This window comes from Thalia democratica, chromosome 1 (assembly GCF_965202585.1).
Source record: "Thalia democratica chromosome 1, ktThaDemo2.hap1.1, whole genome shotgun sequence".
Classification (NCBI taxonomy): domain Eukaryota; kingdom Metazoa; phylum Chordata; class Thaliacea; order Salpida; family Salpidae; genus Thalia; species Thalia democratica.
In genome coordinates this window covers 15,732,545-15,750,421 of record NC_139165.1, presented here as the reverse complement: position 1 = coordinate 15,750,421, position 17,877 = coordinate 15,732,545, and the positions used below count along the sequence as shown (strand labels likewise).

Sequence of the window (17,877 nt, the reverse complement as noted above, 5' to 3'; positions counted from 1 at the left end):
CAATCAAAAAAATAAATATTTTTAATTGAATATTTTTATTTTAGCATATCTAAATTTTTTTTTCAAAAGAATATATTTAACTGCTTATAGAATTAGCGAAAACTTAGTAAATCAAAGTATAAACTTTTCTTTATTAAATTAAAGTTTTAATTATGGTGATTTTTTGAACACGTAAAATAATTTTCTGTCCACAAAATATTAGTTCTGTTATGCATTTAATTTATACAACAAGCTTTCTAGATTTCAATAATAACAAAAGTAAAAATCACAGATTTTAAATCTAAAATAAACAATAACTTACATGATATTGAAAAACTAGGTAGTTATATTCAAACCTAAAATTTAAAATGAATAAATTCAAAAATTAATTGTGTATGCATTGTGTATAAATGAAATGAATACACTTAACTATTAAAAGTAACAGTAACTCCCTATTAATGAACAGGGTCAAAATAAGTTTGAAAATATAGTAATATAAATTAAAATGACTAAAAATTGTCTTAGCTTTAAAAAAAAAACTCATGAAAAATAGCGATTGTTTGTATATGACGTAAGTAGGGAGTTTAGAGCTCAAAGTTGTTGATTTTGTTTATTATTCAATACAGTGGTACAGCAAGATTTCTCTTGAATACTTACTAGATATGTCCAATACATATTTTTTGCTGAGTACCATGTTTGAGCTCTGTTCAAAATGCGTACTTAAGCAGAAGATTGCGGTATAATTTCTTGAAAAAGTTTAAATGACAAGTTCAAGATGGTATATTCAATCAAGTAGTTGCAAGAAATGCATAGGCACAAATGAAATGGAGAATTCAGATTAGGTAAAATTAAAAGAATTATACATAAATATCGAAGGAAAACGTTTAAAGCAATTACTTTTTTATAACCGAAATTCCGAACAGTTTATTACTAATTTAACCATTTAGAATGTAAGTTATATATTCTGTGACACTACAGTGACATATTTTTATTTTAAATAAAGTATTTAAGACCTATAACTTTTAAATTTTTCAATTAAAAAAGTAAGTTTATAAAAGGTTATTATACATACTTTATTAAAGCTTACAAACTTTAAAGAACTGGTAATTGATATTAAACAATGCAAAATATTTAAGTGGTAGATTTGATCATTTTTTTAAGTAGCAAAGATTCTTTTCTTATAATTTACTTAACAATTACTTTATTGTTTTTATTTTTGTAAGTATAGCTTTTCTAGTTAAAAATATATTTGTATAAAACAAACAATAATTATATTTTTTAAAGGAAATAGATATTACTAGCTCAGAATACTTAAATTTTAGTTAAATGAGTGAATATATAAATGTTGAACTTTGAAAACTTGTGACAAACTTAAGTGATTATTAAATGTTAGTTTAATAATTATTTCGAAATATAATATAAAAAAAAATCTAAACAATTTAAGTTAGATTTAAATGATTAAAGCTTATTAAGCTATTTATAGTTATTGCTCACTAAAGGTTTTTATTGGTACAAATGTTAATTGTTTTAAGTTTTTTTAAATAATTTTTTATATTTGATACTTCTTTATTTGTTTTATACTTTATTGCACTAAAACGTGGTTTTTTATTAGTTTTCATTTTGCCAAGTGATATAATATAGTTTTAAAAGTAACTTGTATTTTTAAGATAGAGATTTTGTTATATTGTTTCGTGGTCTTATACAAAATTACAAAACGTCTTATACAAAGTAGTCCCAAACACAATCAAGAAAACACAGAAAACCTGGATTAGCCTGGAATTTTGAAAAATCTGGAATTTTGAACAAAAATCAACAAAAAAATATTTAGAATTTTTAACAATGTTAACATTCTAAGTAGTAAAATTTCGAATTGACAAGAAAGTCTCTCATATAGATAAAAAGTTTTGTGACAATAAATTTTGTTTTATTAAAAAACACATTTTAAGTAGCTTTATAGTTAAGTTTCTTTTCAATGTTTTTATACATTTAAAATCGTTTCTTACCTTAAACTTAACTTTAAACTAAAAATAGACCCAAAATGTGTACTTTTAAAACCCTGGACGAAATTTTGAAAACCTGAAAAAAATTAGCAGAAAGCATTTGGCAACCCTGTTTATAATATGCAAAATCTTGCGCTGTGTAAAACAATTTTTTTATAATATAAGTTTTGTTTTATGCTTAAATTTTGTTACAAGTAACCAGAAAAAGTTATGAAATGGTAACTTTGTAAGAATTTACCTTTTAAAAGTTGGTATAGGTTTCATAATTGTTTTAAAACTTACTCAATTAAGTTTTCAGTGTTGTAAACCTTCAAAAATGAGTAAAAAGATATCAAAAAGCAATAAAAATACAATTTGTTGTAGTGAAAGCGATATAGGCTTTAACACAGTTGAATGCATTGATCAAAGTTCATCAACTAGTAATGAAGATTCTACAAGTATTAAAGATAAAGGATTTCTTATTGTTTGCAAGGAAAGCAGCATGAAGTCATTTGGTGAAAATAATTTTCCCCAATTAACTTCTAACGGTAAGTATTCTAAACATTAAAGAAATGCATTTAAAGTAGATGCAAGTATGATTGTGTCAAATATGCACGATGAGACACTCTTGCATGAAGGGTCACTTTTACACAAAGACAACTTTGTACAAAAACTGTTTTGCAAAGCGTCACTTGTGCACGAGGGGTCACGTTTGCACGGTTTATTTTTTATAATTATTTTTAGTATTAATTAGTTAACAATTTCTTCATTTTTACTTTTTGTATACTTTACAATCACTGCTATCTCCTAAAACTTCCTGTTAGTCGGTAATGTTTTACATTATTTTTTACTGTTGTGTAAAAGTGACCCCTCCATCAAAAGTGATTTCATGCATAAATCACCAATCTACATAATTTACATTTTGGTAGGCAAATAAAAATTTTTAGCAAAACAATAAAATAAAAAGCTTAAATTGAATAGATTATAATGTTAAAATTTTTAACTTTTTATAGGTGTTCTAAGCGAAGAAAAAAAGGAGTTCATTCAAATTCTTATAAAAAGAAAACCACACTACAACGTAAACTTGGATAGCAATGTAATTAGTTGTATAAAAAAGCATATAAATAAACGTTCAATTACACTTTACTACACACTTGCTAGTATTTATAAAATGAAAAATCTCGCTGCAGTAAGTTTTAGTTTTATAGAACGTTGTTTTACAACTGTAATGGATACTAATAACTTCTTAGAACTAGATTTCAAACTCATAAGAGAAATACTAAGTTCATCTGAACTGCATGTTACTTCAGAAATTGAAGTATTTAATGCAGCAGATAACTGGATTTGTTACAAAACTGAAGAAAGAAGCAAGTTTGCAAAAAGTCTTTTGTTAACAGTTAGACTTTTCTTGCTGTCACAATCTACTTTAAACGATTTATCAGACCAAACAACTTATCCTACTTGCAATATTTTAGGTTCTAGAAAAGTGATAGAAAACATTTTGGATAACGAAGAAAAGTATTTGAAAAACAGTGTCAGTAATTCTAGTAGATATTGTAACCAAAACTTTTTTAACATGATATTTTGTGAAAGGGAAAGCTGTGAAAACTCGAAAATGGTATTAAAATTAATATATGGAGGAAATTTAAAGACTTCAGAAACTTTTTCTGAACTGAAACAAAATACATCAATTCTTGAAACAGTTTATTTGAAAGGTGAAATTTACGCACTAATTATCGATTATGCTTATTCAAACGAAATAGTTATGATGAGAAAATATTCAGCAGAATCTACAAAGTTGGAACTTGTATTTGAATTTAATTATCGTTATGGATTTTGTGTGAGTGCTTTAGTTAAATATATTTATATTATTAGTGGACGAGATTCTAACGTTCTTGATTCTTGCTTGCGGTACGATACAAAAAATTTACAAGATGATGAGATTTCTAGAATGAGCACAGGTAGATATATAGCAGCTTGCACTGTTTTTGAAGGAAAAATTGTTGTTTCTGGAGGATATGTTATTGCAAATCATGCAGTTTTTGGACGTTTGTTAGAACTTACTAACTCAGTTGAAGTGTATGACCATATAGCCGACACATGGTCAGACATGCCAAATATTGTTGAAGGTTCTGATGACCACAGTTTAGTAGCCATAAAGAACAAACTGTATGTCATCGGAATGCATTGTCAAGTTTACGACAGTTTGTCAAAAACGTTTGAGCTGATTAATGAAATACCATCAGGTTCTAGTTTTTATACAACGAGAATTAAAGCTGTTTCAATTGCAAATAAAATATTTGCCTTCAGACAATTCAAATCTAAAGTTATTTCTTACAATATTGACACAGAAGAATGGATTGAAGACGAATGTGAAGTCACGGGCCATATAGAAACTGGATGCTGTGTTAAAGTACCTCAGAATAATTAAAACTTTTATTAGTTTCAGTATCTAAAAGTATCTTGCACAAGTTGTTTAGTCTTGCTTATAAAATTTTAATTCGATAAAAAAAAATTGTAAACGGCAATAATAGCCTATTTAAATTTGTAGTTTATAAATGTTTAAATAGTTTTATAAAGTTTTATTTTAGTTCTTTTTATTAACAGAGGTAGTAATGAACTAATAAGCTGATTGGTTAAATATATGTATAAAAAAGTCTCTTAATGTTTTTGTTTATTCGTTGAACTTGTATAATAAATAAAACACATTTATATACCTGAGTATTATATTTAATTATACTTGAGTATTTTTTGGAAGTCTAATTAGGATAATTATTTATTAATTGTTATATACTAGTTAAAAGTTCAAAAACTTTAGTGCTTAATACAAAACCATCCAAAAGATATAATTATAAAAAACTTAAGCAAAAGATTGTAAAATGTCATAGGAAAATAATTTTGATGCTTTTGTTGACAAAAAGTTTCACTTTTTCTTCATTATGTAAAAAATATAACATTGAAAGAAAATTTAGTAGTTAAAATAACTTAGATTATTTATTAGTAATAAATTTTCCCAAATTTGACAAATTATCTGATTAAGCTTTGAAACAGATGCCTAAAAATTTAAAAAAAATTTACTAAATTTAAAATACAAAACTATTCAAAAATATAATCATAAAAAACCTGACCATAGTATAAAAATATTACTAGAAAAACAACTTTGCTTTGATGTTATTTTGTTGACAAAAAGTTTCACTCTTTTATTCATAATGTAATAAAAACTACAATAAAAAAATTTTGAAAATACTTGATTTGTGTATTAGTAAATAAAAATTTTGCAAAGTTAGACAAATTACTAGATTTAGCTTTGCAGCAGATGTCTAAAAATTTAAAAAAATTGTATAATACTTTTTACTTAAGAGACTAATATTTTCTCTCAAAGTGCCATAAAGTGCTGATTTTATTTTGACGTCCTCAATGCATCGTAGACAAGTTAGTTTTGGACTGGTTTAAGAAAACACTACTTTACTTTTTTGTTAAAGTAGTTTCGAATTTTATGATGACTTAAATAAGAATCACTGGTATTTATCAAACCAAGCACAAATGTCTGTAAATCAGCCAAGGTGAATGTTTTTACAGCTGCAAACTTCAGCAAGTCGTGTTGAAGAAAGTCAGCATGTGAAAAAGTGTCACACTGAGTTTAAAAAAATTACCTAACTCGATAAAGTTTTTAAATATACTTTAGTACAAATAGCTACTAAATTAGTTCTAGTAATTATAAATTTTTTTTATCAAAAAAAATCGTACACGACCGGTCCGCAAAAAACTATTTAATTAAAAAACGTTCACCAACTAAAACATGTTGATAAAATAAATGGTCTTTATAAACAATGTCTTATATTTTATGTATTGTTATATAAGAAAAGCACAATTTATTAATTTGTATAAAAAAAATAGTTGCTTGGTAGTTATATACTTGCAGAAATAAACTTAAACTGTTGTGAATTAAAAGACGTGCAAATAAATAAAGTTTATGTTTAATTAGATAATAATAAACATAAGCGTTTTTCGTAAACCTAAGATTGTGAATGAATTACTTAAGTCTATAAAACATTAATTTTGTCAAGTAAGTTAAAGATTAGTATAATATTTTTTTTGAAGTAGCACTTTTTACTTGTTTAACAATGTAATTTTTTTTAGAAAATAAATTACTATTAAATGAATTTTTATAAAAGTTGACAGATTTCTGTATAAAAATCACCACAAAATAATTTGAGCATAATTTTTAAATTAATAAAACGATCGTTTGTTTAGTATTTACAAACCTTTATTTTAAAAATTCTTGCAAACCTGCATTCAAGAGTCATTTAACAAAAAGAAATCAAAAATAAAATAAAAATTATTTAATAACATGTTTAATATAGAAAAATATTTTTACTATATACTTCGGATAATACTTAAATAATTGTATGCCATTGTAATCTGTTGAGCGTAATATTTCTAGTTTACTCCTAGACTTATAATAAACTTACAACAATGTTTATTTAAGAACAAATTTTTAACGTTATACATTAGGGTATGTCATAATATTTATTATTTTCATCAGATAAAATGTATTAACAAAGCTTTAAAAACTAAAAGAACTTTGTTTTATTCTGTGTTAAAATGTATTGTATACCCTATAGTTTTCTGTTCATTGTCACGTAACTAATAATTTATATACTTTAAGTAGTAATTTTTTTAACGACCCTTTAAATAAAATGCAATTTAAAAAGTTTTTTAATAATAATAGACTAACTTTTTGTTTTTTTTTTTTAAATAAAATAATTTCATTAAATGAAAAAGAATAAGATAACACAAAAAAAAAAATTTATAGTGTTACATGTTTATTAATACAAATAATGAGCACTCATATCAAAATACTGTTTATTTTTGCTAACTTCCTTTACTGGCTACTACTAGGTTTAAAGTATTTTATTTCATATCTTAATAAAGCATGGGTCGACGACAAAATGTCAAAACGCTGATAGTTTTTATGTCAATTGAGCACTGAAGCGTACAAACTTTTGTTTTTTATAAGTTAAAATTTATACACTAGATTTAATACCCAAAAATTAGACACCTAAAGAATTCTTAATCGGTTTCAATAGTAGTTTTTAAAGAAACCCTTTTGTAGGGGGCGTGAACTTTTTTTGTTTCTTAAATTTTTTTTAAGTTTGGGAAACTCTGCTCCAGAGTAAATAAATCAATGCCTTTTCACAAGTATGGTCGGCAAGAATTTGGTCGTTGCAGACCAAATTTCAAAAATAAAAACATTCGCGGGCCGCAGCTGTAGTTTTAGTTAAAACGTCACAATTTGTTTCACATACCAGCAAAAGTATACTTTCTATCTTTGTTTTCTACGTTTTTAGATTTAGATGACATAATGAGGATCACATTTTATTCTTCGCCTTCTACACAATATGCGGCACTTGAGGGCAAATCTGGAAGACGAATTAAAAAAAATTGTATATAGTTTTGAAAGGTTTTTTTTTTTTGCTATAACTTCCTTGCATTGTTTTAAAAGAAAACACAAACTACTTAGAATAAATTTTGCTAAGTCTACAACTGAATCTAAAAGTTTTAAAAGTTGTTTTTGTTTTAGGTGAGGATTACTTTTAGTATCACACTTTTTAATTTACTTAAAGGTCAATCGAAGCTAAAAAAAAGCTGTGTCAGTAACTTTTTTAAAGCTTTTTTTATCTTCTCTTCCTACTTATACCCTTATTCCTAACCCACCTCACTCAAATATTAAAAAACTACTCTCAACATAAAGTTCAAAAAACTAAAATACAAATAACATTAAAAAAAGCTTTAGTAAAAATTGCTGAATCAGCTTTTTTCAACCTAGACTGACCTTTAGGTATACTAGCCGTACTTATAGTTAAAATTAAGAAAGTGCGAAAGTTACAAAAACAATTCCCAACCTAAGACAGAATAAAAACAACATCAAAAACGTTTCAGACTTTTTGATAGTCACCTTCTTATAAAACTTTAAACTTCATAAAGAACACTATGTTAAATAATCTGATATTTACAAAAAAAGCCTTGTAAAGAAGCTAAGTGGAGAAAAATAAAAATTCATGCAAGTTTTTCACAAGAAAGTGTGCATAGATTTTGATTATGCAGTTAAAATTATAATATAATAATTTTCAAATTAAGACAAACCCATCACTGTTATAATTAATTTAGACGTTATCTAGTCAAACGTCTTTAGAAGCAAAAGTAAAAAACAGTAACTATTTTCTAAATTGAACTATAATTAATTTACAGTTCAAAAAGTAAAATTACATTAGTGTGTTGTTTTTTTTTTTTGCTTTAAAATTCCAAAATACACCAAAAACTGTAGAAAAAACGCAATCAATTTCTTAAAAGAAGTTGTAGTAGGTATTGTCTAAACTTTGTTTATAAAAAGCATTTATTAATCATTAACTACTTTTGTTAATAACTAGCTAACTTAACAATCAAATAATAAACAAAACATAAACTGAGTATAAGTTATTTTAATGCTTTACAATAAAGTTTAACCCGTTCATTTACAACTTAACTATCTGGTATAAACAAGTTATTTAAAAATTCTATTAGAAATAAATTTAAAACTATTAATGAACTTTCTTACCAACCATGATTTGAGTATTCGCTGTGGTAAAATGCTTGGTTTTATTTTTGTGTATTTTGTTGTACATTACGTTGCTTTATGCAATAAATTTTAAATAATATTTTCAATATTTTAATCACTTAAGCTTTATTTAAAGCTATAGGATAAAATATCATAATAGCATTCTATAATTTGTATCACACATGTGAAAAAAATATTCAAAGATTTTACATTTTGAAAACAGAGCTAAGCAGAGTTCGAAAAGCTTTATCTTTATAAAATATGTAAAATTAAATGTAACTTGCGATTTTTGGTTTAACTTGCTTAGAAAATAAATAAATTTTTATCTATTTTATTTTACTAAAATAGAAATACTTAAATAAAAAGAATCATATAAAGCTTAAATTTCTTTAAAGTTGGCATAATTAGGTACAATAACTAAACCAATAGGTTTAAAAAATAGCAAACATATTTAAAGAACTAATTTAATTAAAAAGTTTCTTTTATGACAATAAAGTATTTTAAAACAACTACCAAACAGTTTAACTTCTTTTATTTTCTTATACTAATTAGTTATGCAATGTAAAATTTTGTTACTAATAAAAGGTAAAATAAAAATTATGGTAGAGCAGCTTTTGCAATAAATTATTTTCTGACCTAAAATAATTAAGTTAAAGTTATAGTTGAAAATTTTTGTATACTTATTAATGGCTCATTTCTACTTTGAAGCCTTCAATAAAAAGTAGTAAAATGTTTTTGAAGCCTTTCTAGCCTTCTATTTCATTTAAAGAATTCGTTAATTTTGCTAGGTCTTGCTAAACATTTTACTTACTTATCAATAATAGCTTTGTTTTGTTGTGTAACTGTAACAAATACAACTAATTAATTATTGAAAAGTTGGACAAAAACTGCGCTTAAATACTAATAGAATTTGAAACTTTTTTTTAATCGGTTTTTTGTAAACCTGTTCAAAACTCAGAACCGTACCGAGTAAACGTTATTTTATAGTTTAATTTATCAGACTTAAAGTAGTGTATTTGTATTATGTTGTTACTAAATGTGTTTATTCTGTTAAAAATAAGTATAAATGTATTTTTTAATATGCTTACTTAATAGGCTTTTTGTCTAATATAACTTTAGAAAATCATGAATTTCGTAAACTGTTTCAGTTTTTTAAGCTCTACTTGTTATAATAAACGACTGAAAAACGTATACTTTTATTAACTCTTTATTAAAAAACTAATACATTTAATATTATTTTCATATAAACTTAGAACTAAACATCAAAGTACAAACTTTTCGATTACTTTTTGTAATTTTAGATTATAAATGTCGGTATAATATTTTTGTATAACTTCAAACGTCGTAGGTATTCAGTGTTTATTTTTAGTCTAATTGACATTTTATAGATTGAATTTTAATTAATAGCTATAGCGAAAAAGTATGTCAAATATAAAAGCGACAAACAATGAATTAATTAAAAGTGACTCAACAAGCGAAAACTCAAAATACTCCATAGAAGAATTGTCACCGAAACAAAATGATTACAAAATAATAAAGAAATGTTTAAAAGACACAATGTTGAAGCACTACCGAAGCAAACAAACTACTCTGGAAGTCGTAGAAATTAAAATATATAGAGTAAATAAACGTGATGTTGATGAAATAGTTGAAAATAAAAGTAACAATCTTCTTTTATTCCACGGTACAAGTTGCAATAACGCTGTTGGAATATTAAACGAAGGTTTCAAACCTTCTACAGAGGGTATATACGGACCTGGTGTGTATTTAACAGAAAGTTCTTACAGAGCGGTTGATTTTTCTCAAATAAAAAGCAAAGAAGAATTAGATGAACGTTTTGATGAGTTAGAGAGGGAAGTAAGCTTCGTTTTCGTTAACGAGATACTCGATTCTGATAATTTGAAAGTAATTAAAGCTATGGACAAAACTAAAGTCACTTTCACTAAGACTCCACGTAAAAACCAGTTTGAAAAGTACATAAAGTCAGGAACTGATAAAAAATTTAAGCATACATATAAAAAAGATAGCAATGGAAAAATGATAAGATGTTCTAAAGCGAATATATTAGAAGAGTACAATTATTACGTGTGTTCTGAAAATTTGGTAATTCCAAGATATTTGATACAATGCAGTACTGGTTTTGTAGTCCATGTATAATATTATTGAATGTAGTGAGTTTAAAAAATTAGTTTTAGTTTTATAAAATGGGTAAATACTAAATATTTTTCAGTTTGTAACAACTACTGTAAGTCTATTTGATTAACTGATTTTAAATTAAAAAAAATTGAAATAAAAGTATTTGAAATCATTAAATTTTCGTTGAATATGTTTTTAAAATATGCGTTTGACAAATTTTGAAAAATTACGGTAAATTTATTTTCTAAAGCTGAATTGTTTCTAATTTAAATGAAATAATCGACAACACATAACTATTTTTAAAAAAAGTATTTTTTTATAATCTTAAATGTTTTTAGTTAATGTTTATTACTATATGATCGCTTATGCTTATGACTATATATTGTGTGGTGCTTATAGCATGTTTTACAATTGCCAAAATACTAACACTGATTGTATATACATTAAAAATTACAAAAAAATAATTAAGTCTGTTTGTTTTTTTATATTAAACTAAGAACAATTTATTCAGATTTGTTTATTATAAAGTTGTTGCGCTTTTAATACTTAAATTTTGCTTTTTTAAACTGAAAAAAAGTTCATAACTTTAATATTTTAACAGTTTTGTTTCAAAAAAAAGTTTTATAAGTTAATAACTTATTAGTAATTACTAATAATAGTTTAATTTATACGGATATTCTTATGTTTGCTGCAGAACTTAGACCAGGGGTCGGCAAACTGCAGCCCGCGATCCAAAAACTACATTTTAGTGAAAAAAATTTTTTAAATAATAACTTTTTTTGTAGTAAAAACTTGCTACTAGGTTCTTAACAACTAATACTGGTGTTCTACTATGGCTATTTTTGATTTAAAAAAGTGTTTTTATAAAGTATTACTAAAATTATTTTGAAACAGCTGCCACTTGTGAAGACTTTTATCAATAAAGTAGGCCCGCAAATATTTTATTTTTAAAGTAAATTGGCAAGCGAATTGCGTAAAGCTTCCGACTCCGCCAGGCTAATTTTAGATAAAGGTTTGAGGAACAGTATAAACTTTGTTAGTCGACCAAGCTAAATTTAAAATTAATCATGCGATCTAATTACAAAAAAAAGTACATTGGTTTCAAGTATGAACTTAATTACTTTTGGTTTAATTTGAAAAACTTTGTGAGTTTTATAGAAGTTCAACTTTTTCTTTATATAATTATTTTTAGTAGCGTATAGTTAAATTAGTATCTTTGTTAAAGAAATATACCTATTGTATAACTACAACATCTTTGTAAAGTAAATAATTCCTTAAACTTTTTTAAGTAATTCTAATTGCAATTTGTATACAGTACTTGTATAAATATGTATTATAAATAACTTATCATTAGTATTAAAAATGTCATAAATAACTTATCACCCTATATTTAAAAAAAAACAACGTTAAAAAAAAAATTAAAATTGAAAAAATATTGTTTTAATAACAAACAATATTAAATATAAAATATATATATACAAGCATAAAAATACAAAACAATATAAATGCATGCAAAAAAAAAGAAAAGTGACTGGAGCGATGTTTTAGATTAAAATCAACAATTGTTTTTAGATATTTGTAATTAAACCTTTATAAATTGTAGTACTCGTTTCTTCGAAAAAAGATGAAAACAATTAAAGTTAGGCAACAGTATTTAAAAATACAGAAATAAAAATAACAATTACAACTTGTTAACTTAGTCTATTATACTTAGCAGAGAAGTTCACAAAAATAACAGTAAAATATTTTCAAACATTATTAAAAACTCAATTCTATGAAAACATATAGAAAACCAAAAATTGAAAACTATATTTACAATCAAAGCAAAGTTAAAAACACAAATATATAACTACTCCATTGTAAAATTTTAATCATTTTAGTCACACATTTCGTAGAAACTCGTAATAATCATCCATAAATTTATCCGTTGTCGCCGTTTCTTCATTATAATCGCCCATCGTGAAATAGTCATCGGTATAATTCTTCTTCTTGAAATATTCATCATTATCGTTCTCCATATTGACAATTATATCCATAGGTTTCTCAAAAATGGAACTTTTTAGCTCAGGAAACAGTACGTTGTGAATTGTGTCATTCACACATTTTTCTATTTTGTTGATACCTTTGTTAACTTTTGTACCTCAAAGTTTAAGCATGTTAAAAAGTAACTAAAACAAATATAAACTACTAGATATTTTTTACTTTGACTATTTTTTATAATTTACTAAAAATTGTTTGATAAAAATAAGGGTTAAAGTAAAAAAAAAACGATACCTATAAATGGTTTTTCGGCTGCTACTTATTATTTTTATTTAACTTGAATACATGTATTTTTGTCAGCGTCAAAGTTCATAATTAGGACTTTAATTAGTTTCGGTTATTTTCAGATAAATTACTTTAATTATAAATTTATTTTAAGTGTTACCTATACTTAACAAATACAAACTTAATTCCCTCAAAATTTATAATAAATTTACATTGAAACTTAAATACTCAACGAGTTTTCTTCTAGTAACTACAATAACCAGAGTGCAACAAAATTGTTGAACTGTTTGAAGATATTTCAATATGTTTTAGGCTATTTTATGCGATTTGCTTTTTTCTATGTGCTTATATTATTTCTGAGTAAAACGATTCAGTTAAAACGATTAAAAAAAATTAACTGATTTAATATCTCATGTAACTTTCGTTGAAACGGTACGAGTTTTCCTAAAATATTTCCATACATAAAAGTTTTGATTCAACAAATTAGCATAACTTTTTTTATGCTTTTGGTAAAAAAACGTGTTTACTATACTTATATAGTTGAATAGTTTGACTAAATTTTTATTCCTCATTAAAATAATAATGCACCAAATTGAAATTAAGATCATAACATAAAAACTTAACTAATTTATTAGTAAAGATAAGAATAAAGAATTCGTTACTTATTCAAAGACAATTTGAATGTTTATCGATTTAGATAAAAGAAAATGTTAAGAAGAATCTTTTAAAAATAAGTAAATCCATCAAAAAATAAATATTTGTAATTAACAATGTTAAATTTAGCATATCTAGATTTTGTACTCGAAAAAATAATTCAACTGCTTATAAAACTAGCGAAAACTTAATAAATAGAAGTATGATTTTTTTTAACTTATTTAATTAAAATTTTAACGGTAGTTATTTTATAAACATGTAAAATAATGTAATGTACACAAAATTTTTACTTCTCTCATGCTTTTATTTTATACAACAAGCTTTCATAAACATAAATGTGTAATTCACAGTTTTTAAGCTTACAACAACCTGTAAGATAGTTTAATACCTAACTAGTCATATTCAAACCTAAAATTTAAAAAGTTAAAAAGTACTATGCATTACGTATGAATTAAATGAATACACTAACTACTAATTAACAGGGTCAAAATAATTTTGTAAATTTATTACTTTAAATCAGAGACATAGCTAGCTCAAAAAATTTACCAATCTGCAAAAACTAAAACATCTAAAATAACACGTCTTAGCGGGAACACAGCAATTTAAACTACCTCTAATGAATTTAATCTGAAAAAATGCAGTTATGTTTATACATTAAAAATGGAATGTTGTAGTACGAGTGATAACTGTATACAAGGCAATTTATTTTGATCCACACCCTCTATGACTCTATATGTCATGCCACTTGTGTAAACCCAGAAAACATTCATTAAAAATAAGTATAATAATACCAAAATTTAACTCAAAAAAATTTATATTTGAAAATCAAACATTTAACGTAGTCAATATTAATACAAAGTTATGCAAATTTTTGTAAGATATTTTGTAAGAAGTATGATTATGATTTTTTAATCTACAGCTTCCATTGGAATCGATTATGCAATGCAGCTTTTACAAATTGAAGCTTTAATGCGCTAAATGTTACAAATTGGATGTATTTAATTCATTTAACATTTTATGACACTAAGAATGCTAAAGAGTTCATATATGTCAAAATTACCAATCAGGAGTGCATAAATAAAAGCAAGCAAAGTCTTTTCGAGCTGAAATAAAAGCAAGTTTTTTCGCACATAATTATACGTTTCTGTAGATTTGCAAAAACGTACCAAGCTACGTCCCTGCTTTTAACTAAAATAACCTAAAAGTCTTCATAGCTTTAAAAAGAAAAATCATAAAAAACAGAGATTGTTTGTATATGACGTAAGTAGGCAGTTTAGAGCTTAAAGTTGTTTATTTTGTTTATTATTCAATACAGTGGTAGACCAAGATTTCTCTTGAATACTTACTTGATAAGTCCAATACATATTTCTTGCTGAGTACCATGTTTGAGCTCTGTCCAAAATGCGTACTTAAGCAGAAGATTGCAGATAACTTCTTGAATAAGTTTGAATGATAGGTTCATGATGGTATATTCAATCTAGTAGTTGCAAGCAATGCATAGGCACAAATGAAATAGAGGAACCTGATTAGGTAAAATTAAAACAAGTAAACATAAGTAGAAAGGTAAAAGTTTAAAGCAATTACTTTTTTATAAGGGATGTTCCAAACAGTTTCTTACTAATTAAGCCATCCAGAGTGTAAGTTTTATATTCTGTGACACTACAGCAACATATGTTTATTCTAAACTTAAGGATTTAAGACGTACAACTTTATTTTTTTTATTAAAAAGAAAGCAAATACATGCATTATGGTAACAAATACAGGTTACTATACTTTCTTAAAGCTTACAAACTTTATAGCACTGATAGTTGTAATTTAACAATGCAAAATATTTAAGCGGTTGATTTGATCATTTTTTTAAGTAGTAAAGATTCTTTTGTTATAATTTACTTAACAATTACTATTGTGTTTTTTACTTTATAACTATAAAACTTCTAGTTTAAAAAATTATTGTATAAAACAAACAATAAATATATTTTTCAAAAGAAACAGATATTACTAGTGCATAATAGTAAATTTTATTTAAATGATTTAATATATAAATGTTGAAGTATGAAAAGATATCACAGACTTAAGTAATTAACTAAATTTTAGTTTACAAAGAAATACAAATATAAAACAAAATTTTGTTTTAAATGCATATAAATTATTAAAGTTAGATTTAAATGGTTAAAATTTATTAAGCTAGTTATAGTTGTTGCTCACTAGAGGTTTTTATTTAAACAAATATTAATTGTTTTAAGTCTTTTTAAATATTTTTATATACTTGATACTTCTTAATTTGTGTTATAGTTTATTGCATTAAAACTTGGTTTGTTATTAGTTTTCATTTTTGCCAAGTGATTTATTAATGTTTTAAAAGTAACTTATATTTTAGAGATAAAGATTTTGTAATATTGTTTCGTGGTCTTATACAAAATTTCAAAATGTCTTATACAAAGTAGTCTTAAATACAATCAAGGAAAAAAACGGAAAACCTGGATTAACCTGTAATTTTGAAAAAAAAGTTATAGAATCTAGTACTTTGAACGAAAATCACTACAAAAAACCTGGAATTTTTAACAGTCTTTACATTCTAAGTAGTAAAATTTCAAATTGACAAAAAAGTCTACCATATAGATAAAAAGTTTTGTTACAACCAATTTTTTGTTATTAAATAGCACATTTTAAGTAGCTTTAGAGTTCAGTTTCTTTTCAATGTTTTTATACTATTTAACATCGCTTCTTACCTTAAACTTAAATTTAAACTAAAAAAAGACCCAAGACGTGTACTTTTAAACCCTGGAGGAAATTTTGAAAACCTGGAGAAAATTTGCCGAAAGCTTTTGGCAACCCTGTTTATAATATGCAATATCTTGCGCTGTGTAAAACATTTTTTTTCTAATAAAAGTTTTGTTTTACCCTTAAACTCTTTTATAAGTAACCAAAAATGGTTATGAAATAGTAAAATTGTGTGAGTTTACCTTTTAAGAATTTTTATAGGTTTCATGATTGTTTTAAAACTTATTAAATTTAATTTTCTGTTTTTTAAACCTTCTAAAATGAGTAACGGTCTAAAAAGGACGAAACCGGTCGTAGGATTGTCTCGGATGCTGTTGTTGTTGATCGTGCGGTAAAGTTGATTGTTTATATAGTTATATAAGAAAATTTAAGCTATTACTTTGTTTAATACGAATAGTTTTTGGTTGTTATTAACTTGCATTTATAAGCTTAAATTAAAGTTAATTAAAAAATGTGCGACAAAACCAAATTGATGTTTAAATAGTTAAAAATAAACATTAGCGTTTTTCGTAAACCTAAGATTATGAATATAACACTGAAATTTATAAAACATTGTGTTTAGTTAATTAAAAAACAATTTTCACTTATTTAACAATGTAATTATTATAGAAAAAAATTGTTATTAGATGAATTTTTAGCAAATTTGACAGATCTATGTATAAAAATTACGACAAAATAATTTGAGCATAATTTTTAAGTAAAAAAAAACGATCGTTTGCTTAGTAATTAAAACCTTTTTTTTTAATAAAATTTTTGCACCTTGCTTTCAACAGTCATTTTTATACGTAAAAACAAAGCAGAAATAAAAAATATAAATAAAAATTATTTCATAACATGTTTTTTATACAAAAATATATTTGCAACTCACTTTGGATAATATTAGAATAGTTGTATGCTATTGTAATTTGTTGAGCGTAATATTTTTAGTTTACTCCTAGTGACTCTTAGTTAAAAAACTTACAACAAGGTTTATTTCAGAACCAATTTCTAACGTAATATATTAGGACATGTCTTATTATATAGTTCTTTTCATCAGGTAGAACATATTAACAAAGCTATAAAAACTAATAAAATTTTGTTTTTGTTCTGTGATAAAATGTATGTATACCCTTAGTTTCTTTTTATTGTCACGTTGCTAATAATTTATATACTTTAAGTAGTAATTTATTTAACAGGTTTTAAATAAAATGCAATTTAAAAAGTTTCTTTTTAATATTGATTAGAGTAATTAGTTTTTTATAGTTTATTTTAAAAAACTATCATGTCATTGAATGAAAAAGAATAAAATAACAAAAAAAAAAGATAAAAAAATAAAACTATGTGTTTATTAATACAAATAGTTAGCATTTATATCAAATTAATGTTTATTTTTCGCTAACTTCCATTACTGGCTATTACTAGGTTTAAATTATTTTATTTCATATCTTAATAAAGCATGGATCGACAACAAATGTCAAAATATTAATAATTTTTATGTCAGTTGAG

At 24.5% G+C, this 17,877-nt stretch overlaps 1 protein-coding gene across 1 annotated transcript; it reads left to right on the top strand.

The window, feature by feature from the left end:
• Window positions 1–2,295: 2,295 nt before the first annotated feature.
• LOC145834267 (kelch-like protein 7) lies at window positions 2,296–4,389 on the top strand. Its single transcript, XM_082941656.1, has 2 exons — window positions 2,296–2,506; window positions 3,209–4,389. Exons 1-2 carry the CDS (start codon window positions 2,296–2,298, stop codon window positions 4,387–4,389), a joined length of 1,392 nt encoding a protein of 463 aa, XP_082797782.1.
• Window positions 4,390–17,877: the final 13,488 nt, after the last annotated feature.